This window comes from Colletotrichum fioriniae, assembly GCF_027942845.1.
Source record: "Colletotrichum fioriniae strain IMI 355084 chromosome Unknown scaffold_16, whole genome shotgun sequence".
NCBI lineage: Eukaryota > Fungi > Ascomycota > Sordariomycetes > Glomerellales > Glomerellaceae > Colletotrichum > Colletotrichum fioriniae.
In genome coordinates, this window is record NW_027076852.1 from 125,357 (window position 1) to 153,233 (window position 27,877).

At 52.8% G+C, this 27,877-nt stretch overlaps 10 protein-coding genes across 10 annotated transcripts; 5 read left to right on the forward strand and 5 right to left on the reverse strand.

Annotated features, from left to right (window-relative positions):
• Positions 1–226: 226 nt before the first annotated feature.
• On the reverse strand, positions 227–1,976 carry DAL1 (Allantoinase; the record flags this gene model as incomplete). The annotated part of the gene is made up of 2 exons (XM_053195800.2): positions 227–1,360; positions 1,443–1,976. The coding sequence occupies 2 exons, from the start codon at positions 1,974–1,976 to the stop codon at positions 227–229; spliced, it is 1,668 nt and encodes a 555-aa protein (XP_053046835.2).
• Positions 1,977–4,601: 2,625 nt separating this feature from the next.
• COQ1 (coq1 putative hexaprenyl diphosphate synthase) lies at positions 4,602–6,033 on the reverse strand (the record flags this gene model as incomplete). Its single annotated transcript, XM_053195799.2, has 2 exons — positions 4,602–4,763; positions 4,831–6,033. 2 exons carry the CDS (start codon positions 6,031–6,033, stop codon positions 4,602–4,604), a joined length of 1,365 nt encoding a protein of 454 aa, XP_053046834.2.
• A 569-nt stretch (positions 6,034–6,602) lies between these two features.
• On the forward strand, positions 6,603–9,053 carry N0V96_010907 (uncharacterized protein; the record flags this gene model as incomplete). Its single annotated transcript, XM_065759099.1, has 2 exons — positions 6,603–7,534; positions 8,348–9,053. 2 exons carry the CDS (start codon positions 6,603–6,605, stop codon positions 9,051–9,053), a joined length of 1,638 nt encoding a protein of 545 aa, XP_065612197.1.
• A 388-nt stretch (positions 9,054–9,441) lies between these two features.
• N0V96_010908 (uncharacterized protein) lies at positions 9,442–10,323 on the reverse strand (the record flags this gene model as incomplete). The annotated part of the gene is made up of 4 exons (XM_053195796.1): positions 9,442–9,530; positions 9,589–9,767; positions 9,835–10,052; positions 10,126–10,323. The coding sequence occupies 4 exons, from the start codon at positions 10,321–10,323 to the stop codon at positions 9,442–9,444; spliced, it is 684 nt and encodes a 227-aa protein (XP_053046831.1).
• Positions 10,324–13,047: 2,724 nt separating this feature from the next.
• N0V96_010909 (uncharacterized protein) lies at positions 13,048–13,909 on the reverse strand (the record flags this gene model as incomplete). The annotated part of the gene is made up of 3 exons (XM_053195795.1): positions 13,048–13,095; positions 13,447–13,827; positions 13,886–13,909. 3 exons carry the CDS (start codon positions 13,907–13,909, stop codon positions 13,048–13,050), a joined length of 453 nt encoding a protein of 150 aa, XP_053046830.1.
• Positions 13,910–14,333: 424 nt separating this feature from the next.
• On the reverse strand, positions 14,334–16,454 carry N0V96_010910 (uncharacterized protein; the record flags this gene model as incomplete). The annotated part of the gene is made up of 1 exon (XM_053195794.1): positions 14,334–16,454. One exon carries the CDS (start codon positions 16,452–16,454, stop codon positions 14,334–14,336), a length of 2,121 nt encoding a protein of 706 aa, XP_053046829.1.
• Positions 16,455–17,419: 965 nt separating this feature from the next.
• On the forward strand, positions 17,420–19,126 carry N0V96_010911 (uncharacterized protein; the record flags this gene model as incomplete). Its single annotated transcript, XM_053195793.2, has 1 exon — positions 17,420–19,126. The coding sequence occupies one exon, from the start codon at positions 17,420–17,422 to the stop codon at positions 19,124–19,126; it is 1,707 nt and encodes a 568-aa protein (XP_053046828.2).
• An 891-nt stretch (positions 19,127–20,017) lies between these two features.
• Positions 20,018–21,718, forward strand: N0V96_010912 (uncharacterized protein; the record flags this gene model as incomplete). Its single annotated transcript, XM_053195792.2, has 1 exon — positions 20,018–21,718. One exon carries the CDS (start codon positions 20,018–20,020, stop codon positions 21,716–21,718), a length of 1,701 nt encoding a protein of 566 aa, XP_053046827.2.
• Positions 21,719–22,810: 1,092 nt separating this feature from the next.
• On the forward strand, positions 22,811–23,620 carry N0V96_010913 (uncharacterized protein; the record flags this gene model as incomplete). The annotated part of the gene is made up of 1 exon (XM_053195791.1): positions 22,811–23,620. One exon carries the CDS (start codon positions 22,811–22,813, stop codon positions 23,618–23,620), a length of 810 nt encoding a protein of 269 aa, XP_053046826.1.
• A 1,446-nt stretch (positions 23,621–25,066) lies between these two features.
• On the forward strand, positions 25,067–27,280 carry N0V96_010914 (uncharacterized protein; the record flags this gene model as incomplete). The annotated part of the gene is made up of 2 exons (XM_053195790.2): positions 25,067–25,070; positions 25,794–27,280. The coding sequence occupies 2 exons, from the start codon at positions 25,067–25,069 to the stop codon at positions 27,278–27,280; spliced, it is 1,491 nt and encodes a 496-aa protein (XP_053046825.2).
• Positions 27,281–27,877: the final 597 nt, after the last annotated feature.

Consider the following 27,877-nt stretch of genomic DNA (forward strand, 5'->3'; position numbering starts at 1 on the left):
TTGAGATCCAGTTTACTATTTCATACTTCATTCCTTTCCACATCACATGTAGTAACGATGAGTTGACGTTCATGAAGTGGTTTTGTTTTCCGTTATCAATTTGTCCTAATTCAGATCTCATTAAATCATCATCCGGCTAATGCTCCCGTCACGATCTATCTCCTCTAACTTTCTCATCCAACTCTTCATGCGTATTTTTTTCCCCTTTACTCAGCGTCCAGCTCAACTACGCCGTCCGCTTCTCCGTAATAGCCTCGCCAACCGGGCTCTCGCCAACAAATCCAAGATTCTTTCCACCAAACTCAAACACCTTACGGCCCCTTATCCACGTCTCCTTCACCCGCCCAGCAAACTCATGGCCCTCCCACGGCGAGCAGCGGTTCTTCCACCGCATATCCCCAGACCTGAGTGTCCACGCGTCCGCATCGTCGAACACGCAGACATCAGCATCCATGCCAACCTTGAGCGCGCCCTTGCGATGCGAAAGACCAACCTGCTTCGCCGTAGACTGGCTACAGAACCGCACAATATCGATGATTGAAGGCGCCGCACCCTCACCCTCGGCAGCGATGCGCGCCACCGCCTCGGAGTAGACGATGGGCAGACCCAGACCCACGGATGAAATGCCGCCCCACGCGGCGAAGAAGTCGCCCCGCGAGCTTGCGTCCGCCGTGGCGACCGCTGCATCCTCCAGCGTCCTCTCCGCGAGGATCTTGTCCATACTCTCGCCCGGAATCGTCATGTCGATACCGGAATCCGAGTGGTGCATGTTGGGGGAGTGGCTTTCGGGCGGGGTACGGGTCTCGAGGTGGCTCGGGAGGAGCTTCAGCTGCGGCGTACACGGCGAGTGATCCGAGACGATGGTCTTGATGCACGAGTCCTTTGCCACGAGTTCCTCCCAGAGCCCGTCCCGATTGGATCGCTCACGGATGGGAGGGCAGCACTTGTGGCGGGTGTCGCCGTCGGCAATATCCTCCGATGCGAAGCCGAGGTAGTGGAAGCATGTCTCGGCCGTGATGTTGATGCCCTTTGCTCTGGCTTCCTTGAGGAGGGGGATGGCCTGTGTGGCTGAGAGGTGGACAATGTGGAGGTGGAGATCCGGTGCGAGGTGGGCCAAGGACAGGATCTCCTCGACTGCGTACGTCTCGAATGAAGGCGGACGGGACTCGAGGAAGGTCTTGTATGAGTTGAGCTCGCCGGTCGGGGCCAGCGGCGGCTCAGATTGCTGAACCGCGTCGCCTACCGAGTCGGCGATGGGAGGAATCATCTCGGCGTGAAACATGAGCGTCGTGGGTGTGCCGTTGAGCTTCTCCATGGCAAGGGCCACGTCTTGTGATGAGACTGCTGGGAATTCATCGACCTAATTGGGGGAGACACTGTCAGCTTACATTCTCTCAAAGGGCGAATCCGCCAGGGCAGTTACGGTATGGGATACCACTCACTCCAGACTCGATCAAGAACCCCTTGAAGCCTCTGACACCGGCCTCAACAAGGGGCAATAGATCATCAGCGTTTCCGGGAATCACACCGCCATAGAAACCAACGTCGACCCAGCACTGTCCTTTACTCGCGGCAAGCTTCTCCTTGAACCCAGCCACCGTTGTGGTGGGCGGAATAGCGTTGAGAGGCATATCGACAACCGTCGTCACGCCGCCCGAGGCGGCAGCCCGCGTGCCGGTCCAGAAACCCTCCCATTCCGTGCGGCCGGGTTCGTTGAGGTGGACATGAGCATCTACGAGACCGGGCAACAGGAGCTTTGAGCCGTAGTTGATGTACTCGGTGGAGGCCGGGAAGGAGGTCTTGGGCAGAACTGCCGGGACGATGTTGACGATCTTGCCGGTAGCGGGTGAGACTGTTATCGTTGCGGGTGTGAGGACGAGGTTGTCTTGTTCAAAGGTGAGGACTGCCCTCGTCGAGACCAGGACCACGAGGGGCGTCGTGGTGGTGGTGGTGGTGGTATCTTGAGAGGCCGTCATGGTGAAGAGAGAAGAGAGACGAGAGTGATGGAGGGGTTGTTTGTGATAAGCTTATCTTGGAAGCTTGGGGAGGTCCGATAAGGGAAATACCGCGGTATCTGAAGAGCTCTCCCCGCGGTGGACGTTCTTGGATAGCTTGCTGTTGCGTCTGGAGAAGAGCGAAGCTTATCTTGATCGCGGGGTGGCGGGGTGATGAGAGAGATAAGATATGGCTGGTGTGGCTTTCAAGGGTTTGAAGGTGTGTAAGGTGTTTTGGGTGATCTTTTGTGATGACTATCTAAACGCTCAAGTAAAAGTGAGTGGTCTTGTGTAGTAGTTTGAATTATTATAAGTCCCAAAGTAAAGGCAAGGTGATGATAATTCAAGGAGAAGTTGAGTAGAGAAAAGAAGAGAGAGAAGAGGAAGGGGAGAAAGAAGAAGAACAGCTCCCCGTCCGAATCTCACTCAGAAGAAAGCCGTTCGTGGCTCGATCCACGGCCCACCCCGAAAGTCCAGCCGTGATTAGGACGGGTCCCATTCCATTCGTTCTTCTGGGCTTCCATTTCCAGTTCGTCTTTCCGATAAGATAACGTCCTCTGAAGTGACAGGAAGAACATCTGACAAAGGGGGAACACGGGAAGTCCAAGGGGACCAGCCACTGAGCCAATCCCAACGAGGATAAGACCCTCCCGTCAGTCTCCAGAGTCTGAGTAAGGTAAGTAGCTTAGCCCTCTCCCACCGCCATCTCCTTCTCCTTCGGGCCCCCGGTGCCGGGGGTCCTCTACCCCGTCATCGACCTTCTTCAAGTCGACTCAAAGCCCGCTCAAGGCTCAACCTGCGCTCCAATAGTGATCACTGAACCCCGTGCCGCCGGCCTCTGCTTTTCTGCAACTGGGGTTCGTGTCCGTTGTGTGGGGGTGAAGGGACCCTATCGACAATCTCAACGCGACCCCGGGGAACCCTGAAAGAACTTGAAAGTCTTCCCTTGTCGTTATCAGCCGCAGCTGATTGGATGGTTGTGTCATCGGACACAGCCGTTTCCCGATCTAGAACGCCTTAGTCATCCCAGTTTGAGCGAATGAGGAAAAGCATGCGCTGCTTTAAATGCCTCTTGATTTCTTTGACACTGGCAATTCCATCACAAAGTACATATCAAGGCCCCATCGCCGTCTTGACTCTTCATCGGCCGTTCTCGGGAAAATCGGAGGCTTATTTTTCTATGGCTCAGGCTTGCCCTTCTGGCTGGCCCAGAGCCTTGAATCCCCCCCCCTGCTTTGGTCCTGCGTCGGTGTGCTTATTGCTTCGGGCTCCACTGCCGCTGCTGCACCAGAGGCGTCGTCTAAGCTTCACTTGGGAGTTTCGATCGAGTAATGATCGAGTAAAACACCGCTCATTTGGGACATCTGGCCCGCCAATTTTTCATGCGCCTCGCGAGTCCCGGGAACTCTAGTTTCTTGATTTTCCCTTTCTTGTGAAGATATTTTTCCCGTCCATGGCGCGTATTGATACCAATTTGAATTTTGGTGACAACCTAATTTCTTCATCTGTCATTGGCCAGGAGCTTGGTATTACTCGATCAGTTCGCGATAGAGTCAGTACATAAAAAAGCCTGCTTTGTGTCCCAAATACCGACTACCGATATTGGACAACGAATGGAAGACAGAAGAAAAAAAAGAGATCCACTCACCCGGCGCCGTCGTGACACAGCCGCCGCGCCCCCGTGGAGTCTTGGACGACCGAGTCATCTCCAACCGAGGAATGTCTCATTTGTTGGGACGCGCGATTCCGGCCCCGACAGCCGGCTCCCTTTCTTCCGATCCACACCATTCATCCGTTTACCAACCTCCGGGAAACAGCCATGCTTCGTTTCCGGAACGGCTACTGCAGCTACATATGGTTTGTTTGAACCGTGCTTGACGTATTTGCGAATTTTTTCATTTTTCACTTTTGTCCTCCGGATGGAGGTCTAGACGAAACATCCAAAGATTATGGGTCGTCACCTTCTCAGAGCTGGCTAGCTGGCTGAGGTACTGTCAAAGTTCCGCGAGCATCGGATCGGGCCTCGACCATTATCGTGTAAGCTTTGCAGGTCCCTGACCGATCCATGCATGCATCTCATCACAGTGCCGTCTTCTGCGGCGCTGCGTCTGGAAGTGAGCATCTAGAAGCAACCCAGCAACGTAATGGAAACCGCTTCTCCACGGAGCTCGCCGTTGTCTCCTTTCTAAACCCTGTCGTCACGACTGCCGTCTAGACCTCACCGAGTTCTGATCGAGTAAAAGTTTCCCATCTCCCCAATCAGGTGAGAGTCGTTGGCGTTCCGTACAGCAGGCTGTCCTGCACGGGATAATCATCTTTCCCTTCAGAAAATCGTCCCTTGCGCACACATGCCGAGTCCCGTTCGCATCAAAAAAGGGAAGTTGTCTGTGGTATTGCACTAAAGTCTTGTGCCATCTAACCCGATGATATTCCCCCCTTGGCCTCACGCCGCGCCGTCTAGTTGTATAATATCGTTACATGTACTCTGCCAAGAGCCCTAAAGGTCTGTTGTACAGTGGTGTTGAGCGCACATTACCACAATGCGTGCACTCCGGATTTTGGTTTTTTTTTTGTACAGGTTTCTGATCGGCCAGCACCGCCAGTCGCTCATTTTGTCCGCTTCAATGCCTTCATGGCCATTTCGATGAGGCCGTCCTTGGCCTCGCTCTCAGGGAAATCGCTGATGGCTGCGATAGCCCGCTCGGAATAATCCTGGGCCAGTGCCCTCGTCTGCTCAATACCGTCGCTCTGGAGGACCAACTCGCGTGCCTGAAACAGTGTTAGTCAGATTGTTCTCCAAATCCAAGGGTCTGTTGCTGCGCGCGCTCATCCTTACCCTGGCGACGTCACCCTCCTGCTCGAACTTTCTGCCTACCAAAGCACCCAATTCCGGATTCGTCTTCCACGCAAATAGTAGAGGGGCCGTCGCGAGACCAAGCTCAAGGTCGGCGCCGGCCGGCTTACCCAGCTCCTTCTCGCTCCGTGTGTAGTCGAGCATATCGTCGACCAGCTGGAATGCGAGTCCTAGGTTCTTACCATAGGCATATGCTGCCTCGACCGAAGCGGCGTCTGACCCGCCGAGAATTGCCGAGGCACGGCATGACTTTGAGATCAAGCTAGCCGTCTTCAAGTAGGTCTTTTGCAAGTAGTAGGTGAGCGCCTCCTCTGACCACACTGGCTTACGCTCATCCCGCTCAGTGTTCTTGAGCTGCATGAACTCGCCCTCAACCAGGTTGGCTATGACCGTGGCGAGAAGCTCGACAACCTCGGCGTTCCTCAAACGGGCCAGGGCGACAGATGCGCGGCCTAGCAGGAAATCGCCGGCCAAGACAGCCATTTTGTTGCCGAACTCGAGGTTCGCCGAAGGGGATCCGCGTCGCGCGACGGAGTGGTCAATGACATCGTCGTGGAGCAGGGATGCCGTGTGGATCAGCTCGGTGATCTCGGCCAGGCGGCGTTGGGACGGGAGGATGTCAGACTCGGTCTCGGCAGGTTCGGGGGCGGCGCTTGTCAAAGGCGAGCTCGGATTGACGTCGACGAGGATGTTCGGGGGAGATATCGCCGTATCAACACTACCAATGGCTTGACCAGACTGGAGCCGGGGACCCTTGGGGCAGAGGGCGGTGGCTCTCGACATGAGCAAAACGATAAGAGGACGCATGTGCTTGCCCTCTGCTTGTGTGTAGTATTTGGCGGCGCGATCCAGAGACGGGTGGCCGGAACCAAGAAGCTTCCGGATGTTGCCCGTCAAGAACTTCATCTCCTTAGCCACTGTTCGCAGAGGATCGATATGCATGTCACCCTTAGGGATCACGCGGTTGACGGCATTCGCAGCCATGTTGGACGCAACAGATACGGCGGCACCCCATGCTGAAGACCGTCTCGAGGAAGAGTGGTAGAGGGCAGTGGTGAGAGGTATCCGAGCATCGAGGGGAGTAATTCGTCGGCATTGCGAACATCGGGAGGAAGAAGAGGAGAGGATAGATCGTGACGTTATCGAAGTGCTGCGCAGCACCGCTGCTCCCGTGCGGAGCTGCATGGCTCCTGTAGTGGTCTGAAGGGAATCAAAAGAGTGTCAAAAGAATCGCGAAAGAGTCCAACAGCATCTGGAATAAGTAGACCGTGCTCAAGATTCGTGGTTGAGGCAATTGGCAGCTAAAGACGGGTAGATGGTACAAGGCGATGACTTTTTTTTTTCTCCTTCCCTCCCGCGGCGAGAAATTCAAGCCACAGCAGCTGCGCAGCAGATCCGATCTTTCCCTTTGGTGGTACGGAGTACGGGTATTCCTGTGCTCCCCTTACCTAAGGCAGGGGGGCAAGCGGACCCCGGCGATACGTATCTTTGGAGAAAAGTGGTGGGGCCCCGGTCTTTTGATTGGTTCAATGGCCACTAACTTGAGCTTCCATTGGAGCAGGAGCTACGCAGTAAGCTGCCTCGGTCGTTGCATCCAGCGTGAGGTGGCAGGCGCGCCCCGACGCCCGAATTATTACCCCGATTTGACCGTGTCTGACCTGTTTGTTGGCGCTGCATGTCTCCAGGTATCGCCAAGTTACGAGCTTATCGTTATGAGATGACCTCGTAAAGGCGACACGAGCACATCAGCAGCCATGGTACAATTGACGATAACATCCGCCATCGCCGAAGGTCAGCAGAAGCTGGCTAAGGTCAGACTCGGACGGCGAATCGAGGCGACACCAGAGGACGCAGAGCAGGAAACTACGTCAGATACTACCGGCGACACCGCAGCTACAGTCAAAGCCGAGGAGCCGATTCTTGGCGACTACGTTGTTGGAAACCCCGTCACGCATAGCCAGATACTAGATTTATGGAAAAGTCTGAAGATGGAAGGTATCGAGGGTTTTAGTTTGGAGGGACTGTTGCGAGGCGCCAGGGTCTACATACCCCCGCCACCTCCAAAGCCTGAACCAGTACGTCAAGACAGACAAGTCTTACTCTACTCCGAGTCGCTGACCATAACTTCACAGTCCGCCGAGTACAAAGCCCTGATGGCCCGCCTGCGACGCGAGGAAGAAGAACGAACGTACCAGCGCATGCTTAAGCAACCATCCCGGATGGAGGCCTTTTCTCAGCAGTTTCCCAGTGCCGCCGCCCGAGCACATGCCTTCGCCGAAGTAAACCGTCCTTTGAACGAAGCAGACAATGGCGATGACGAGGTGACGCTCGGGGATGTGCAGAAGCAGATGATGGTCATTCTCAACTTTCTCATAAGCATCATTGGTGTCGCGGCCACCATCTGGATAGCGGCTCGATGGTGGAATGTCACTGCCCGAATATTCTTAACGCTTGGGGGAGCCATTGTCGTCTTGATAGCAGAGGTCGCTGTGTACTCGGGCTATGTTTGGAGGATAGGGGAGGCCAAGTCCAAGACGAAAGAACCGGAAGAAATCAGAGAGGTGATGCAGTCGTGGGTACTGGGTAAGGAGAGTAAGAGTGATCCAGCCGGAGAAGCGACTACCCTTCTCGACACGAAATCGCAAGATACAGATGAAGGCATACGGCGAAGACTAAAGGGGCTTTCGTAAGCAGTAGAATCCACCAAATGGAAAGGTTATTGGCAGCATCACTTGCGATATCCAGAGGTGCCGGCAAACTGCTCTAGTTCATGTTACTACGACATCCCTATGCAAGGCCAGGAAAACGGCCAAAACCTGCATTTGTAAGTTGATACCATAAGGCCAATGTCGCCCGGGGGTTCTAGACCAATGTTTCCAAAATAGAGTAGTATTCTGTCAAGAGCCTCCGTCATACCGAAGGTAAGAAAGCGATCTAGCACACGTGACGGCGTGGAGAAAGTTTTGAGGTGCGCGCTTGGACGCGTTGCTGCACGTCAATTAGCGCGACGCGCTCTGAGTGGGGGCTGGATGCTCCCCCCGGTCTGGGACCGATCGCTACCTCTACATCTCTCTTTAGCCTCGGCCTCTTTTACCTGTTTTTCGGATGCTGTAATTCTTAATCCCTTCCTAATCCTTTGATCTGTCTCCACGATCTCTCTCGCTTCGTTTCGACTGTAATCAACTTCCATCACCACGCCAAAATCCCTGTGACACGAAGCTCTGAGCGCGCGCGTCGCGTACCACCATACCCATCTACATGCGCCTGAAATTCGGCACATCTCTCTGTTAGACAACAACTGTTCCTGCCTTGGCTGAAGGCATGGATCAAATCGCAGACACAAGGTTCGCGTTCCCACGGACTTTGCACCTCCATTAATATCATTAACCATCAAGCAATACAGCCAGCGGTCTGGGCCTGATTCCGCAAAATCAACAGCCGATAAGAGGTATGGGACCTGCTGCGTGTATCGGTATGGACCCAAACTGACGCCTTGTAGACGAACTCTCAGAACCTACAGCAAACGTGCGCGCGCAGCTGATGAAGAAGTCGGCTCCCTCCTGTTCAAGAAGCGCAAACCCGAGACCGAACCAGCAACGCGGACGCCAGACCTCCCACGGCTTCCTCCCGCTCAATCCGCGCCGCCATCAAGCAGCATACCCAAGAGTTCAATCTTAAGTTACTTCAAGCCATGCCGGTCAAGCTCGGCCACTGAAGCCTCCGACCCCTTGTCCGACTCGGAAAAGCTGGTCAACACCCCGCCTTCATCGCCTCCCGTTTTCAGAAAGATCAAGGAACCTCGCCGTCTGAGGCTTCGACACAGCACGCCACTGTCACATTCGTCGGACCCTTTGGAGGATGAGAAGGACGAGAACGAAGACGGTTGTATCGTCGTTGGACAAAAATCATTCCACACTCGCAGGACGAGGGCACGAGGCGCCCCAGAGCTGCAAGACGCCGGCGAGAGCAAACTAAACCAGCTTGCCGACCTCGGAAAGATCGAATCCCAGGCTAGGCTGAAGAAACCTGCCTCCCGAACAAAGCCTGTTCCGACTGTCCAGACGACCATCAACCTCTCTTCGAAACCTACTTTTATGGAGTGCAAGACGTGCCGGATCGTGTACAACCCGCTGCACCCGGCAGACGTAAAATATCACTCTCAACGGCACGCAGCCTTCCTTCGGGGCAGGGCGAAGAAAGCATGAAAATTGGCGCAACATCTCTGGCATAGCATCTGTTTTGAAGTAATGACTCAATGATACCCATTTAGCAACAATAAGAATATCCTTTGCATTTCGTCCACCGTCAGGGCGTTCATGAAGCATGAAATAGCTAAACTAAGTGAGTGGCAAGAAAGGCAAGAGTAATAACAAAATGAGCGACAACAAATGAGTGAGTATCATGCTCCAGCAATCCAACCCAGACCCTCCATATTCCATTCTGCTGCCATTCTTCAGACTCCGTCTCCAGCAAGCGAGTCCCGTGCTCCACAGAAATCGATGCGTCGGCACTTTTCAACCACAATCCTCCTCGATCAAAGCCTAGTGCATCCGAATTACAGTCGTTGCGGAGCTGATTGCGTGCTCAAGCCTCTTAACCGATGCGACCAGCCAAGAAGATAGGGGCGGCAATGGCCGCATCAGTCTGGTAAAGGAAGTGCGCGGGCAGGATGAAGAGCGTGCCTGGACGTGTTAGTGGCTTCTCTGACGTCTTCGAGGATGGAAAACAAGGCTTGCTTACCGTAGCAGACGGCGTCCGCAACATCGCAGTAGACAGACAGCTTGGACGAGGGGAAGTTGGGGATGCGGCCGAGGTTCTGGAGGTTCTTGGTGTAGCCGAACAAGACGACGCCCTTGATCTGGTTCTGGATCGTCGAGCTCAGAGTCGAGATGGACGAGGCCATGACGGCGGTTCCCTGGCTGTTCATGGTACCATATCAGCAAGGGGCAAAGAGGAAACGGGGGACGTCTCTGAGGTCTAGCTAACCTGTATCCGCCGGCGACGACGGCAGAGTTGGGGCACTTGGTGTTGGCCAAGGTGAAGAGCCTCTTGGCCTCGTTGATGGCGACGGTGCTGGTTCCCTCGGGAAGGAAGTTGGAAGCCAGGTCGGCGCTGTACGGTCCGCCAACGCCCTGAACCCAGACTTGGCTCGAGCCGTAGCGGCTCTTGAGGGCATCGCCGACGATGGGGCCAGCGCTGATCCCCTGTTTATCGATCGAGGTTAGCTTTGGGAAAGGCCTTTTTCTCGTTTACGTGTCAGGAGTTTGGTCGGCTTACCATGTTACCGGGCTCGGTGGAGGCGCGGGCAAAGATGAAGATGACCTTGGGGCAGGCGGAGCTGCTACCGGACTCGAGCTCGTTGCTGGTCGCTCCCGTCTGGCGGACTTGGAGGTCAGCGACGCCGGTGTCGACGACTTCGACTGGGGCCGCGGCGGCGAGGGTAACAGCGAGGGAGAGGATGCTGAAGAACTTCATTTTGAATGTGGTTTTTTGAGAAACGAGTTTTGGAGTCCGGAGATGGGAGCGGGCTGGCTAGGCTTTGAGCGAAGGAGAGGAGGATTCAGGTTTTGAGCGAGAGCTTGAGTCTGATGAAACGAAGATATCAAGAGTCTACCGGTGGGATCTTGCTCGACTATTTATCTTGTTTCCAGGTTGCTATTCTTTCCAAGTTTATCTAGAGCTTGAATATCTTCGATGCCTAGAGAATGTGCCCAACCCATGTCTTGCAACTCACACGCCTGGCCGGTCTTGCTCGTGAGGCAGGTCCAGAAGTCGGCACGACCTTCCCCCAACCGGGCTCGTTGAATGATCACATCGTGGAGACGGTGACGGTCGTTGGATTCATCCGCCAGTCGCATCTTGAATATCGAAGCCATTTCCCCAATGTGTGGAGGTTGAGGAGTCGGTGAAGCTAGATGCGTTCAAGAATTCCAAGAAACAGCGATGCCACGTGAGAGCTGGCTGAGCTGCCATTTCGCGACAGGACATCGAATTGGGAATGGCTCGGAGGAACCTCCGCGAGTCTGTTTGGTTGCAGCAGACTGCGAGAGACCTCGGGACAAGACTTGGATGACTTGTAGAGAGGCCATAGAGGTGATGTTGGAATGAGGGGAGGGGGGGATATGCCCGCTTACGATGCCCCTCGAATTAGCCCTCATCGTCCCATGGTCCTACGGATATGTCTGTTGGTGAGCACAACTCGACTATGTGTCTCGTCCAACAAGAAACGGCCATGTTCCCCCTTTACCAGAAGAACCCGCGCTTGGTATAGTCCGAGAGCCTTATTGGAGATTCGATGGATAGGAGGTTACCACTTTACCAATCTGTCGCAGAATCTACTCCACTCTCTCCAAAAGGGTTCTCTTGGTTATGCACGATCCAAGCTCTGGAATACCAAGACACACTGACCCAAGCCGGTAGAGAGCTGCAATCTTGAAGTGCCCCCCTGCAGCACCCCGCAACGCCTCACTTGGTGACAACGTTGGATGCCTCGGCTCTGAGAGGCCGGACTAGGTCGCTTCGGGCGACGCATACATGGGGAGCCAGATTGAGTGCAGCGTATTCAGAGTTGCAAAGTCAATAACTCGAGTCAATGGCAGGTTCTTATTGGTTTGCCCGTTGAGAGCCAAGAGAGACAGCCAAGCTGAGCGACCGTTGGAGTCGTGCAGCCTGCATGCGCAAACCGGCCGGTACTTTGGGGTATGTAAGCACAACAGGTGGGTTGTCTGGGGGTGGAGGAGGGGAGGCGCACGCCAGGTTTCTGCAATGCAAGTCGTGTGGGTAGACATGGATGACCAGATGAACTGGAGCTATCCCCTATTGTGTAAACTTTGCGAGTTTTGTCTCAACTTTTTTTCGCGACTCATCGGGCAAAACGTGATGCCAAGGGTTCGGGCTTGACAGCGGAGCCAGCCGATCTGAAATCTGTCTATCACTTGTCAGATTGTTAGACTGTCAATCGATAGGTTCAAAGTCAGCCGCTCCGGGCGATCCGTATGCGGGCCGAGTTGGCGCATCAACGGGATTTGTGGTATTTTCTAATAGTCTTTCCATGATCTGAAACCTTTAGTATCCGCACTGATGGGAAATTGGGAAGCTAGACTATTGCCGTTGTCCGCACTGGAATGGTCTGGACAACGGTTCTTGGTCTGGCCGAGGTCCAACAGAGGGGGCTTCATGCGAGGTGGATCGGTGTGCCCCCTTCAATCTGTTGTGATAATTTCTGTCTTTACTCGTTCATTACTCTATGGAACTCTAGGCGAGAATATTTCGCATTCTTAGGAAAGTTCGGTGGTTCCAGTTTCAGGTGTTATCTTAACTCCACCAAACACATGTCGTATTAATCGAACGTTTCAGAAACAGGCGCCTCATTACTTATGATCACATATTCAAGAGGCCTTCAAGACTGCTCAAAAATATTATTACTATTCAGCTACACTTTCGATTTACTCTATGTGGCATGTCTTTGAACTGCATGATAATCACATCGGACTTGAAGCGAAGTTCACCATCGAACGTCAAGGACGGCACCGTAGAATGGCATAGACTATTCCTGATTGTCTATCTGTCAAGGTGCAGTTTCTAGCAAAATGCTTTGCCCCTCCCTGCAGCATACTTCATCGAAAGGCCAACTTTCCATCCGTATCATAAGCCGATAACTTATTTTCTGACATCAAGCTTCGACGAATCTCAAGTCCATGTTGACAATAAGCCCAAAAAGTCCTCCACTATTAATGCTGTGAAGTACGTCCAAGAGACCTCGGATTTCACGTGCTTCGATGATAAGAGAGTCTTTTGGCCAAGCTGATGCCAGTCGCTTCTTCAGATCTAGAGAAAAGAAATGAGCTATGCGGATGTCCTTGTTCACCAAGAATACATATGTTCAGGTAAAAACATTGGGCACCCATGAATTTAAGTATAGCTGTGATTTCAAGGCTCTGTTTTCATGTCGTATGATTGCACATTGCATTACGCAGATGGTTAACAATTCGTTGAAGAAAATCATAATTCTCATCCAGAGATGGGGCTTAAGAGAAGCTCCACTGAGATTTATCCAAGCTTAGCATACCCAACCGCCATCAACATTGTATACAGCTCCTGTGACGAAAGAAGCCTCATCACTAAGAAGAAATGCGATAACGCGTGCAATCTCGATAGGCTCTGCTCTTCTCTTCTGTGCGGTCACTTGCAAACCGCGCTTCACATCTTCTGGATTTTCTCCACGAGATAACGGCGTGTTGACAGAGCCTATAGAACAACATTAGCTTAGTTCTGTACTATCGCCAGCTTTGCAACTTTTTGAGGCAGATGATTCCGTACGGAGAAAAAGCAGTAGGGGAAAAACGACTTACCAGGTGACACGCAATTCACGCGAATGTTTTGATTTTCCTTGGCTGCTGTTCTTGACAACCCGATTACGGCTGCCTTGCTAGCGCAGTATGCGGCGTTGCCAGGAGCTCCAAATTGACCAAACACACTCGCTGCAGATACCTGCGATGGAAAAGCATCATATCAGCTTCTGAAGTAGTCGCAGGCGAAGGCTGTAGTTCGGACGGCCTGACAGCCGGTCTAGAAGTCGGGTGTAGAGAGGAAACTTACAATGCTGCCTCCGTCAGACATAACTCCTAGTTGTGACCTCAGACAGTTGAAGACGCCTTTGGCATTGACCTCAAAGACGAAATCCCAATCCTTATCTGTGAGCTCTGCAACGGGCGTGGCGTGGGTGATAACACCAGCCATGTTGACAGCGCCGTCCAGCTTACCAAGCTTTTTCACAGTGTTTTGAATCCAGGTATTGACGACTTCGCCTTTCCTTACATCAACAACTTCGTAAATGTGGCTGGCACTATCTTCCAGAGACGAGATTGCCTCCTTGAGAGAGTCCTCGTTGATATCCGCCAATGACAGCTTAGCACCGCGGGAGGCTAGGAGCTGGGCCGTTGAGAGGCCCATGCCGGAGCCAGCGCCAGTGATAGCGATCTACCCGAAAATTACATGAGCATGCTATTCAAGGAAGTGGGTAGTGTACACGACTTACAACTTTGCCTTGGAATGAAGACATGGTGTAGTCGGACTTAGTGTTTGCGTGAAGTAAACGTGTGCCAGGGTACGATTGTGAGGAGCTGGTCTCTATGAACAAGTATGCTTGATGCCTCCCTTTGTGCCTCTAATTAAGTAGAGGTACCGGTCTGCGGCATGATGATAGCCAGACTCCATAGGCAAGTTTCCGAGCGGAAATTGTTTCTGATGAAGTAGCGCGGGGTATCTGGGGGAGAAACTTACACAGGAGAAGCCCATGTAGAATAGGAAAGTTATCCCCTTACAGAAGTGGCAAAGACCCCACCAAAAGGGGTAAGTCGAGCATTATCTGCTCACAGCGAATCCAGCCACACATCCTCCATCATCTGCAAGAATGCAACCTACTTACACACAAAATCACTCTGGATTTGAAAACGTAAACTGCAGGAGGACCACTAGTATGCATTTCACGCTATCAAGATGGTCTCGGTGGTGCCGCCGCTATCTACACATTCCTTCTCCGCCCACCGTCTCTCGACATCCGCGAGTGAATCGCTGAAGATACGAAGACCGCTCCGACGCGCCCAGTCCCTGAAAAACTGTGCAAACGACTCCCGCACCTCTAAGTCATCCGCCTCGCTCGCCGCAATCACCGCAGGCCACACCAGCCTGGCCGACCCGTACCCCATCTCAGACTCGGTTGCCTCGAACCGCAGCAAGCAATCCCGAACACCGACGACCTTGTCCTGCAACATGTCCGCCTCCACGTCGTACACCTTCCGATAGAAGAATATAGTCAGGGCAAAACGCATGGCTTGCGAGAGGTTATCTAGGAATTGCTGGCAGTGCTGCATCTCCGGGTCCGAGGTTGGCAAGTCTGCTATCACGTACCCGGGCTGCCGTCTGAGTTGGTGGATACGTCTCTCGACTGCCTTGGCGCGGAACATGAACTCTTTGAGACCTGCGGGACTCGAGTACTCTGGGTCTTCTTTTGAACGAGCCAGCCGGATAACGAGCGAAAGGAGGAACATATAGATCTCTGGGATACCAAAGATTTCCGGATACAGTGTTGCGAGCCAGACGCCCGGGATCTGGAGATGGAGATCATTTTCGCCCTCCTCCCGCCCCTTGACCTTGAGCATTTCTTGGTCGAGGTTGTTCCAGCTCGTCAGCTGAAACGACAGACTGTCCAAGCTATAGGCACTGGCGTTGCTGGCCTCAATCACCTTGCGCACATGAAGACGATGAGGAGACTGCGTGCTCCCCGGGAACGTGGTCTCGTGCAAGACCCGCTCGAACGCGTAGCAGTGATGCAGCAGTCGGACCTTGCGTGACTTTTTCCTGTTGAGCCCCTTGACGCGTATGAACTTTTCCGCTTCTAGAAGGTAGCACTCCACCTGATCACGGCTGCCGGAGACGCTCGAGATTTGCACCATGGTCAGAAACGCAATCAATATCGATTTGTACTTGGCCTTCTTGGGAACATCGTAGGCCGTCTGCAGCATGAGCCGGACATGGTGGCGAGCGCGCTGCTTGTAGTTGTTTGCCTGTTCGGACCACTTGCGCGAGTTGGAGATGCCGCCGAGGCTGGAGGCGCTGATGGCGAGCGTGCCGTAGAATGCTGTTAGGCTAGCGTGGTCCATGTCGTCTCCGAGTGTCAGTGCTGCTAGGCAACTTTTGACGTATGGTATGAATAGGATATGCCATGGCGTTTTGCTGTGGCGAAAGGGCGTGAAGCCTCGGAGGACTGTTGTAGAGTAGTGTCTGAGGAGGAAGACGGCATCATGAGGAACAGCGTAGTCGATTGTGGGGGCGATGGAGCAGTTGTCTGGCGTAGCTAGTTGTTGAGACTGAGTGTCTGTGAACATGCTCGGTATACAAACTTGAACATCCTGAGAAGCAACATGCATGGGTACCCTCGGATATTGCTCCATGCCAGAGAAAGAGACATTGTCGGATATATCACGTACGCGGTCTAGTTCCACGGGCGTGTCCCACCAGTTGTTCACGTCTGGGAGATCGCCCATGTTCCACCATTCGTTCGTGTTCCACCATTCAGTCAAAGGGCTCAATGGACGATGGTCCAAGCAGGCAAGAGCCGGCCCAAGCAATGGCGTTGTCTCTTGTGCCGGAGGACCGTCTGATGAATTCATGAGCTCTTCGTCTGCATCCTCGGGACTGTCCTCGCCGATCTCCTTAGCGGCCTTTGGAGGGCTGCCAACTGTGGGGTTGTTTGATTCTGGACTTGATCCGGGGGCAGCCTTTGAAGACTCTATTGAGAGTCGATGTACTCTGAAGGCCCCGAAAGGACCTCGACTGATTTGAACGCTTTGGGATAGTGGTGTCCTCTCGCACTCGTCCTCGATCTGGGCAATGTGCCAAAGAGTCAAAGCCGGCGGAATGCTGGAGACGAGATCGTCACTCATTGACTCGCGTTCGGATTCTGTCAATAAGGGTCTCCTAAAGCGCGCCATTCCGACGCTCGGAATCTCCTCAAAGTCGAAAAAGATGTTCTTCTCATAGCCGCTGCATGTGAGGTTGGAGGCTCTGCACATGGAGCACGTCGGCCGACCCTCGTCACACTTCATCCGGCGGTTTCGACACTGAAGCAGGTCAGCGCGTTGATTCCAGTCTACGGCCTATTCAGACTTCACAGGTTCACCAGCGTGATGGGTGATTTGACGTACAGTTCCACATCCGCCAAAGGACCGACTGCGCCGGGCGTCCGCATCCTTGGGCAAAGAGAGTCGGGGTTTGTTGGCATCGGCCATTCCGGGTGAGCCAGAGTTGGCTCAGGATTCCACTTCCTGTTTGGTTTATGGGGGTGCGACAGGAGGGTTTGGCGTAAGTTGAACGTTTGCGATATCAATTGCTGATACCCTTGACTCCGCAAATGGATATGGAAAGTTATATCAAGGGGCTGAGGGCAACATATTCGCCAAGGGTTGTACCAACATGACGGGATGGATGTCCGCGGAGAGATACGAATAGGGCGCAACGAAATGCGCAACGCGGCTTTAGCGCATCCGTTAGAGCGGGGGCCTTTGATAAGAGCGGGGGAATAGCGAACGACCCGGTGACCCCATAGTAAACCTGGGGTACATGTTTTGGCGTCTGATAGCTGGGAAAGCTTTCCTATCTGACTCGAGACCATCACATTTCGTATCTTCGCCAAGTCGCCTAATGCCCCGGATGGGCTAGGAACAGGGACGGCTGGAACTTATCTCAATCCATGCTTTTCCAAGACTTGCAATATCTTCCGTCCAGAATACAGCGAGCTGAGTCGGCACTAAGTGGTATCGGTGTTGGTCTCCCTGGTCAGCCTAGACAAGGTTCACCTTAAAGTCCCTGGGTAGGATTCGGTGTACGTGGTCGTAATGTGCAGTTTAAAAGACAAGGGGATGCCCTCACTCAGTGCAAGTGTAGACTTAAGTTGAGAGAGACTCTGCACTCAACTACCTTACTTGGTTTAACGACCAAACAGCTCCTTCAGTTGCCTCGAATGTATAATTGAATCAATCTCACCGAAATCCCTTCGTCGACCCAGTCTCCAATGGCTTTAGACAACGACACGGCAACCCCCTTTTCGAAGGAGGGAGCCTACACAGACACTGCCAACGATGGCAAAATGCACGACCAAGACCTCGGCCGACTCGAAAGCAATACCTACGGCGAGACTCATCTCGTCGCCCAGGGTGGCACGAAGCGAAATGTCAAGTCCCGACACGCCCAGATGATTGCCATTGGCGGCAGCATCGGAACTGGTCTCTTCGTAGGATCCGGCCAGGTCCTCGCTGCTGGCGGACCGGCGTTTCTCTTCCTGGCCTACGCCCTCACGTCTCTTCTTGTCTACGGAATAGTCACAGCTGTGATGGAAGTTGGCACATTTCTCCCCATCTCGGGTAGTTCCATGTCGTACTACTGCAACCGCTACACTTCCCGGTCTCTTGGATTTGCTCTAGGCTGGCTCTATGTGTACTCTTTCGGCATAATTCTCGCCTACGAAATCACCGTTGGTTCAGTCATTATCAACTACTGGCCAAACAACGTCCACAATGCCGTCTGGCTGACGATTCTCCTTGTTGTCGTCATCGGACTCAACCTATCACCAGTTGCTGTTTACGCAGAGACTGAGTTCTGGTTTGCGAGTCTAAAGATCATTCTCTTCATCGGTCTTCTGCTCCTCTCAGTGGTCTTGATTCTTGGTGGAGGACCGAGCGGAGAGCGGCTAGGTTTCTACTACTGGGTTGACCCAGGTGCGACCAAGGAGTACATCATCACCGGCTCTGGTGGTCGCTTTACCGCCTTCCTCTATGGCTGGGTGTTTTCCGGCTTCTCGTTCTACTTCAGCCCGGAGCTTATCATCGTCATGGGAGGCGAGATGCGAAACCCGCGCAAGAACCTTCCGATTGCTAGCCGACGCTTCTTCTACAGACTCATCATTTTCTACCTTCTCGGCTCGTTAGCAATTGGAGCTATCTGCAACTCCAACTCCGAGGGCCTCGTGTCTGGTGCCGGTAATGCTAACGCGTCGCCCTGGGTCATTGCCATCCGGAATGCCGGCATTAATGGTTTGCCCTCCGTCGTCAATGCGGGTATTCTCACGAGCGCCTGGAGTGCTGGAAACTCGTACCTCTACATGGCCAGTAGATCTCTGTACTCTCTTGCGGTCGCCGGCAACGCACCCAAAATCTTTACACGTTGCAACAGCTACGGCCTTCCCATTTACGCTGTTCTTGCATCGAGCTGCTTCACCCTTCTTGCGTACCTGAGCGTCTCCTCAGATGCTGGCGTGGTCTTCAACTGGTTCGTCAGTCTGACAAATACCGCTGGATACACCTCTTGGGTGTTGTGCGCCTTCATCTTCCTTCGTTTCCGCAAGGCCTGCCAAGTGCAGGGCGTCAAGGTTCCTTACCAGTCCTGGTGTCAACCTTACGGAGCATGGATCTCCATGATTGCATTCGGCTTCCTTCTCCTGGCCAATGGGTTCACGGTGTTCTACCCCGGGAGATTCTCTGCGTCCAGCTTCCTGACTGCATATATCGGCATTCCGCTTTTCCTGGTTACTTACTTTGGACACAAGCTCACGGTCGGAAGAAAGGACCCCTGGCTGTACGCTCCTGAAGACGTTGACTTGACGACCGATTTGCGGGAGGTAGAAGCAGAGGCGGAGATGTGGACGGCCATGGATGAGGCCGAAAAGGAGAAGCAAAGCCATTCGCACGCGTGGTGGCGCAAGATTTCTCTGATTTGGCAATGATTGTTAGTTGCAGATGTTAAAGATACATGTACATCGTAGACACAGTAGGAAGTCCAGCAATTCTCAATAAAACACTATGCCTGTGAGCAACGCATGTAATGGGCTTGCAGTTTTATTGACATTGTGCTTGCTCGAAATGGTGTTCATCTGACTTTGATGAACTATGTGCTCCCAGGAACTCTCTGCAGTCCTGAAAACGGAAACCAATTACAGACAATTTTGACATGCATACAATACTATTGCCCCCATGTTAGCTGTGACTTCGTGTTGTTAAAGTGCGAAAGGTGGATTGCCCGGTACCGCACCCATACGCACTATCGGCGGCAACTCGGAAAGTATTTAGCTGCATCATATGACCCTCTGATAAACTGACAACTTCCGATCTCGATGATTCTCTGCCCTTGAATGCTCGAGAATGCTGTAGAGCCTGACTAGGGTCTGTGAAGGGAAGGATTCCCCTTGAAGCTAGCTTGTGACTTGATCGATGCGGGGGAGGGGCCCGATAGGCGAACTTTGGTTAACACCACCCAAATCCAGAGTTGGCAAGTCATCCCCGATTTGGGGCCGCCACCTCAGATAAGCCCCACACAGGATCGGCTGATGTTTGAGGTGAACAAGTTGGGCGGATAATGCTTTGGGAGATGCGACGGGAAAGTTGTGCAGACACTTTCTCAGCGAAATTCTATTTGCTAAGAGAAATGCCTTGTGTCAAGGACGAGCCGTTGGCTATTTAGACATCTTACAGACTTCAAAGAATAGATCTTGTTGTTGGGGCACAAGAAGCATCTCATCTAACATTTCTATCAACATTTGGTGCTTACAAGTTATAGACAACTCTTACAATCCGACTTAGTCCTTCTCAGTCTGTTTCTTCCAACCCCCTCGGAAATCATGGGTTCTATTCCGACCCCTGTGAAAGAGACCTATGATGTTCTCATCATTGGCTCAGGCCTATCCGGTCTTGCCAGTCTGCACCACATCCGAGAGCAGATGCCTGATTGCAGGGTAAAGGTCCTGGACAACGGTGCAGACGTCGGTGGAACGTGGTTCTGGAACCGCTACCCCGGATGCCGGTTCGACTGCGAGTCCGTGTCCTACAGCTACTCCTTTGACAAGGGTCTCTTGGAGGAATGGCACTGGAAGGAGGCCTTCTCTCCCCAGCCCGAGACGCACAAGTATATCAAGCGCTTCGCGGAGAGGAACGACCTCTACAAATATATTCAGTTCAACACAACTGTCAAATCAGCTCGCTGGGACGACGATAACCACAACTGGACATTTGTCGACCAGGACGGCAACCAGTACATCACCACTTTCTTCCTCAGCTGTATCGGCTTCCTTTCGACACCATCGCTGCCCGCCATCCCTGGCATCGAGAACTTCAAGGGCACATCTTTCCACACATCGCGGTGGCCGACAGACTTGAACCTTGCCCGCGACTTTGCCAGCAAGCGCATCGGCGTAGTCGGGACCGGAGCCACTGGCATCCAAACCATCACCGCACTCTCAAAGGAACCAAGCATCAAGTCCATTAGCGTTTTCCAAAGAACGGCAACATGGACCGTCCCCTTGCGTAACTACGAAATCTCGTCAGAGACGATGGAAGAGCTCAAGAAAGACTATGACAACATTTTCGGTATCTGCCGCTCCACGCCATCAGGCTTCATGCACATGGCGGACCCCCGCAAATCCATGGAGGTCACGGCAGAAGAGCGCCTCGCCCTTTGGGAGAAGCTGTACAACGAGCCGGGTTTCGGCAAGTGGCAGGGTCTCTTTAGCGACACGTACACGGATCGTCAAGCCAATGAGTTGTATTCCAACTTCATCGCAGACAAGATTAGGGGGAGAGTACACGACCCAGAGGTGGCCGAGTCTCTGATTCCCAAGACGCACGGTTTTGGTACACGTCGTGTGCCGTTGGAGAGCGGCTACTTTGAGGCCTTCAACCAAGACAACGTACACCTCGTTGACCTCAAAAAGGCCCCAGTGTCTGAGGTTAAGTCTGACCGCATCATCACATCCGACGGCAAGGAGCATGAGCTCGACATCCTAATCTACGCCACTGGATTTGATGCCATCACGGGCTCATTTAGCGCCATTGAGTGGCAAGGCAAAGATGGGCGGCCATTGATTGCGCCGAGTGGAACGCCAAAGGGCGAGCGAGCTGTCTGGGTTGATAACAGACCCTACACGTTCCTTGGCATGACGGTGCCATCCATGCCCAACATGTTTATGGTTCTCGGGCCGCACCAGCCGTTTGGCAACGCGACGAGAAACATTGAGCACGCTGTTCAGGTTGTTGTGGATTTGTTGAAGTTTTGTCGTGATAAGGGGTACACATACGCAGAGGCGACACAGGAAGCTGCGGACGGGTGGACAGAGCATGTTTTTGAGTGCAGTAAGGGTTCACTTGTTAACGAGGTTGACAGTTGGATGACGGGTGTCAACACGAACATTAGGGGCAAGCAGGTTAGAAGTGTCGTTAGATATGGTGGATCTGCGCAGGAGTTCCAGAGGCGGTGCAGGGAGGTCAAAGAGTCTGGTTACAAGGGGCTTACCTTTGATAGGCTGGCCAAGGGTGTCAAGTTGTAGATTTTAATTTCGCAATGCCAATTTCAAAATTCTATTCACGTTGGTTCCCTTTCTAGCATTCATGAATAAGTCAGGTATCACCGTATATTCGGACTTCACTTCCTTCTCTGTGTTGTCTCTTTATTGCCTCATATTGATTATCTCGCAGTAGTCTTAGCCAGGCTTGCTAGGATTTGGAATACAGTTGAAGAGGATGCAATAGGCTCCCCCATTGAGTTGAGACATTGGCTAAAGCCTTGAGTTCACCGTTATCCAGGAAAACCAAATCTAGATAGAAGATCAAGAAACGAGTGGTCGAGACATAAAATTGCAATCGAAGTGGAATGACCTCTACAAATTGTTACAGTTGGACGCAAAACTCTTAGTCATCTGCAAAGTGGGAGAAACCCACCGTCACAACGCGGTGCCGCTAACACGAAGACTGTGGCCTCACCTGCGTATTATCAAATAGCTCACTTACATGTACCCTATCACACACGAAAATAAATCACAGAAGGAGAATAAGTTTGATCGATTTGCAATGTCAGGTTTGATCAGTCATTGACTATCATTCGCGCGGAATATGATATGCGTGATGTCCGATATCGGGTTCCTACACTAACACCAAGGACCTGTTGATAGGGCGCATGCGGCCCAATGCTGATCTAGACATAGCCGCGGGGTAAAACACGTCTCTATCTTTCTTCAGCCCCATCAGCGCCCAAATTCTTGGCCCATGAAGAAGTGTCGCATTTAGTCTTTTGATAAGAGCAGCTGACGCACAAGATTATCGGCCATCGCGGCTTCTCGGGATGACCCCGCAGACGCCGAGCACCGGGCGGGGGAGTTGGTCGCCGCAGGTGGAGTCGAGACACACCCGAATCAAATGGGGAAAGTCCTACCTGATCGTCAATGGAAAGCCACACCCGATACCCAAGAACACCGGAGGCGCAACATCGCGACGATGGACTACTTATTGAGGATGCCATCAACGTACTGTGAGCACATCGTCATAGACAAGTTGCATAACATCAATCACCTTGAGCTTCCTCAACCACGACTACCGAATTCTTCATCAATCACTCTTCCTTCAAACCTCTTAGATCACATACCATGGACGTCCCCGGCTTTGCTCTGGTTACAGGCGCAGCCTCTGGCATCGGCAGAGCATGTGCCCGCGGTTTCGCCCAAGAAGGCTCTGCTGGTATTGCGTTACTAGATCTTAACGCAGACGCACTCAAGACAGTCAAAGAGGAAATCGAAGCTGAGTTCGGTAAAGACCGCAAGATTGAGCTGCTCACCTACCCTATCAACATCGCCAACGAGGAAGAAGTCATCAAGGTCGTCAACGAAGCAGCAGCCAAGTTTGGCAGGTTGGACTATGTCGTCAACGCCGCCGGTATCGCCATCAAGCACAAGGGCGGCGCCGCATTTGCCAAGACGGAAGACTGGCAACGAGTCCTCGATGTAAACATTAATGGAACGTTTTATGTGCTGAGGGCGGCGGCACAAATTATGTTGAAGCAAGAGCCGATTTTGTCAACAATTGACGGCAGGCCTTTGCAAAAGGGGTCCATTGTAAACTTCGGCTCTATCCAGGGTGTTGTGGGCATCACACTCTCTACGGCATACACGACGACGAAGCACGCCGTCATCGGTTTGACGCGCACCGCGTCCGAGGATTACGCCAACCAGGGTTTGCGCATCAATGCCATCTGCCCTGGATACACAGAGACGCCAATGACAACCAAGAACCCCGAGGTATTGAAGGCGATGGAGGAGAGAGTGTCGACCGCGGTGCCGATGCAGCGGATGGGAAGTCCAAAGGAGATTGCTGATGGTGTTTTGTACTTGGCTGGTGGCAGGAGTTCGTTTGTGACTGGGTCTGCGCTGATGGTTGATGGAGGTTATACTTCGAGATAGTCTGCTCCCGTCGGCTTGAAAATGAAACTCAAACAATCGGAACGAAGCTGAAAGTGGATTCAACAAACTGACTGAACTTTGCTGAATGTGACCTGAGCATCGGTAATGTACACGTAAACACATGTGACTTCGTACCAAGGTGGGCATGGTTTCTAGAAGCGAAGTTGCAATCTCACAGAAGTGACTATGTGTCGCAAGCACTAGAAAATTAAAGAACAGTTGCCTACGTAAATGCATTCTTCGTAATTTGAAAGATCTGACATCCTTGCCTAGTGCTGACTCACTACTGCACCTCATGCGAGCCTTCTGGCGTTAGGATATCCTAAACCCGCCCCGACTCCGAATAACAGCCCGAGAGTTATGCAAACACACCGGAGGCAGGCCGTTCCGGAAAAGCGGGTCTAATTCACACTTATGAATTTGCCGGTTCATGACTCGTTGGGTCGCACCGGTCAGTCTGGCCTTATTCGTGCATCAAAACAAGTCTGATCAAATTAGGATGAAGCGTCATCTCGACAGCTCAATCCAAAGCTCTCTCATCCACAAGATCGCTCCGATGCGATGCGGATCGGAGAGAGTAAACGTTTGTCTATAGGCAGAAAAAAGGATTGTGACAGCTGAATGCATACCCAGACGGAGTTCATGTTCGATGTTCCAGAACGATGGTAACCGGGCTGTCCCCGCAAGCCGCAGCAGGTTTGGCATACGTAGCATCCGCGGGGAAAACTCTAAAAAGAAATGTCCATCAAATTCAATGACAAGTCTGACAGAGTGAATTACTCAGATGAACTTCCTCCCACCAACACCAGAGAGCCACATCTTCTAATTTCATGTTGTGCTTTGGGTGGTCTGTGGTGTTAGAGTTAAGAATAATAGACGACAACTGGATGAAAATTGCCAACGCTAAGCTACCTTGCCACCTGGATGCATGTAACCGTGTATCTCTCGTAAATCTCAAGGCCCCAATCTGATCTATTTCAGGGTCCTTCCGAAACACAAAGGAGGCAATATAACACCAGGCTTCTATCACCATCTCAACGGAATGAGTGTGAGAAATTCAGGGGTGGTTGCATGCATTTTCGAGAGAGAAGGACAGCCTGAAGCGTCTTTCGGGGGCTGAATTTGCATAACTTTGTGAACACACGGCGGGAAGATGTGCTGCCGGACCACACCTCTACACGCTAGAGGACGGAGTTAAGCGTAGTCGGAGCCGGACTGTCCCACCAGCACCGGCAAAGACTCAGCGAAGGGCGCATCAACACAACATCTCTGTCGTCACCACGATTTCAAAGCACCAGACCTGCAGTGCCACGCATGAACGGAGTCTTCATTCCCTTATCCAGTGCACTGGGCAGGAGCTATCCAGAGTAGGAGCATGGCGACCCGGGTGTTCGTCTCGGCAACTACGGGATCGCGAGGATTAGATCTAGAAGACGTGCACCGTATATGCGTATGCAATGCAGACAAAAGATCGATCCGACAGGCGAAGCCACCCGGAGCGGCGCGTATGGTGGGCACGGTAAAACGGGATTCAGCACCATTCGGTTGCCATTCCCGCCCGTAAGCCGTTTTATTTCGGACCCTGTGATCCTGTATATTTCGTCATTCCCGGTATGGTTGGTTGTGTCTGTTTTTCTTCCTCCCCGGCTACCCTACAAATACATTTCGTCCCCGGCTTATTCCCCCCCCCTTGCCCCCCTCGCCGTTTGCTCTTGGCACCAGTTCCATTGGCATATCCGTCCTCCGCCCTCACCTGGCTCACCTTTCCTTGTTCCTCTTCTCTCGACTCTCCCTCCCGTTGCGTGAGTACCCACAAGTTTCTTCGACGCGTCTATCACCATTTCGAACCCGCGATGGCGCAAGAAAAGGCAGCCAACGATGTTGGCGAGCCTCCCGTCCACACGAAAATACCATACTGGCGCATAGTCACCGACCAAGCAGGGATAACACAGGAAGTAGCCGACTATCGATATCCTGGTTCCGGTACAGAGGCAGATCCATTCTTGGTGCAATGGATTCCCAACGATCCCAGGAACCCAATGCTCTTCAGCAAAGCGACAAAATGGTTCATCACATTTATGGTGTCGTTGACCACATTAGCAGTAGCCCTGCTCTCGTCAGCCTACACGGGCGGTATACGCCAAATCATCATTGAATTCGGCATCTCCCAAAGAAGTCGCGACCCTGGGTGTCTCCCTGTTCGTGCTAGGATTTGCCATTGGACCGTTACTCTGGGCACCGCTCAGTGAGCTCTTTGGACGCCAGTCGCTCTTCTTCGGCACCTATGCCATCCTGACGGCATTCAACGCCGGGTGCGCCGGCGCTAACTCGGCCACGACCCTCATCGTCCTCCGCTTCTTCGCCGGTGCCTTTGGCTCGTCTCCACTCGCCAACTCAGGCGGTGTCATCGCCGACATGTTCCCGGCCGCCGACAGAGGCTTGGCGATGGCGTTGTTCGCGGCCGCGCCGTTCCTGGGACCCGTTTTGGGACCCATCATCGGTGGATTTCTCGGAGCCGCGGCGGGCTGGCGCTGGGTCATGGGCTTCTTGGCTGCGTTTTCTGGAACCCTTTGGCTTCTAGGTGCGGCTCTCGTTCCTGAGACTTACGCGCCGTATCTCCTTCGTCAGCGAGCTGCGAAGCTTTCCAAGATGACTGGCAAGGTCTACGTCAGCAAGATTGAACACGAGCAAGGCAAGATCAGTCTGGCAGAGTCATTCAAGACGGCCCTATCGAGGCCCTGGATCCTGCTGTTCCGCGAACCCATTGTCTTGCTCTTGTCGCTTTACATGGCCATCATTTACGGAACTCTCTACATGCTATTCGCGGCCTTCCCTATTGTTTATCAACAAGAACGAGGATGGTCACAGGGAATTGGTGGACTTGCCTTCCTTGGCATCATGGTCGGTATGGTTTTCGCCATTATTTACACATTGCCCGAGAACGGCCGGTACAAGCGGGTACAAGAGAGGAACGGCGGATTTGCTCCTCCGGAAACTCGTCTACCATCGGCCATGGTCGGAGGTGTGGCGATTCCCATCGGTCTGTTTTGGTTTGCTTGGACCAACAACGCCGACATCCACTGGATGGTCAGCATCGCCGCCGGCGTTCCATTCGGATTCGGAATGGTTTTGCTATTCTTGAGTGTCATGAACTACCTCATCGATGCTTACACCATCTTCGCGGCGAGTGTGCTCGCTGCCAATTCCGTTATCCGCAGTTGCTTCGGCGCTGCGTTCCCTCTCTTCACGACCTACATGTATAAAGATCTCGGGACGAACTGGGCGTCGTCGATTCCCGCGTTCCTAGCACTCGCTTGCGTTCCGTTCCCATTCCTCTTTTACAAGTATGGTCCGGCAATCCGAGCGCGCTGCAAGTTTGCTGCACAATCAGAGGCTTTCATGGCGCGGTTGCGGGAAGAGGATTCGTCGTCTTCAGATAAGGAACCGGAAGTTAGCGGTGGACAAGAAACTGTGGCAAGCGATACTGTCGACTCGGATGTATCATCTTCTGACGATCGGTCATCCATGCGCCGCCAGAGCACGCATCACACACGACGGACGATGAGCTTGGCTTCTACACGCCGGAAGTCCTACGATGGAAACCCGTACGACATCGACAGAGTCAACACGAGAGAGTCTTTTGCTACGAAGCACAAGTAATGGAGGGGCATGATGTATGTTTGAGCTTTGGATCAGTTGTCGAAGAACTACTGAGGAATGATACCCGTTGAAGCATGTAAAGGGCGATTCTGCCTCATGTACTATGTATGCATACAGCTGTTGTCGTTGATTGTTCCGGCCCAAGAGCTAGGTGGAACATTACTCTTCAGCCATATTAGAGTTCGCACTTGTTGCTTCCCTGAATAGCCTAATAATCATTCTAACACTATCTTCAACCTTGAGTCCGCGGGTGTGGATCCTTCGCAGCATCAATGACCCCAAACATGACCCCCAACTTCCCCTCAATCCGGCAGATGCGGGGCGTCCCGATGGCAGCAGTGGACATGGCGGCTTTCGCGGCATCCGAGTGGTCAATTGAAGGTGTGGCATGTCATCTGCCTTTTGTCGTGGCACCGTTTCGGCCTGCGCTTTTCATCCATCGTCTCACGGCCACAGGAGCAACTCCGCAGTTGGGGATCTTCTTTTGCTGGGCCACGGGTAGTCCTGCTCTACATGTTACATGTAAAAAGAAGAGGCTGCATCCAATGGATGGAAAGCTACCCCTCATCATCCTTTCTCCGTCCTTGTACATCGCTG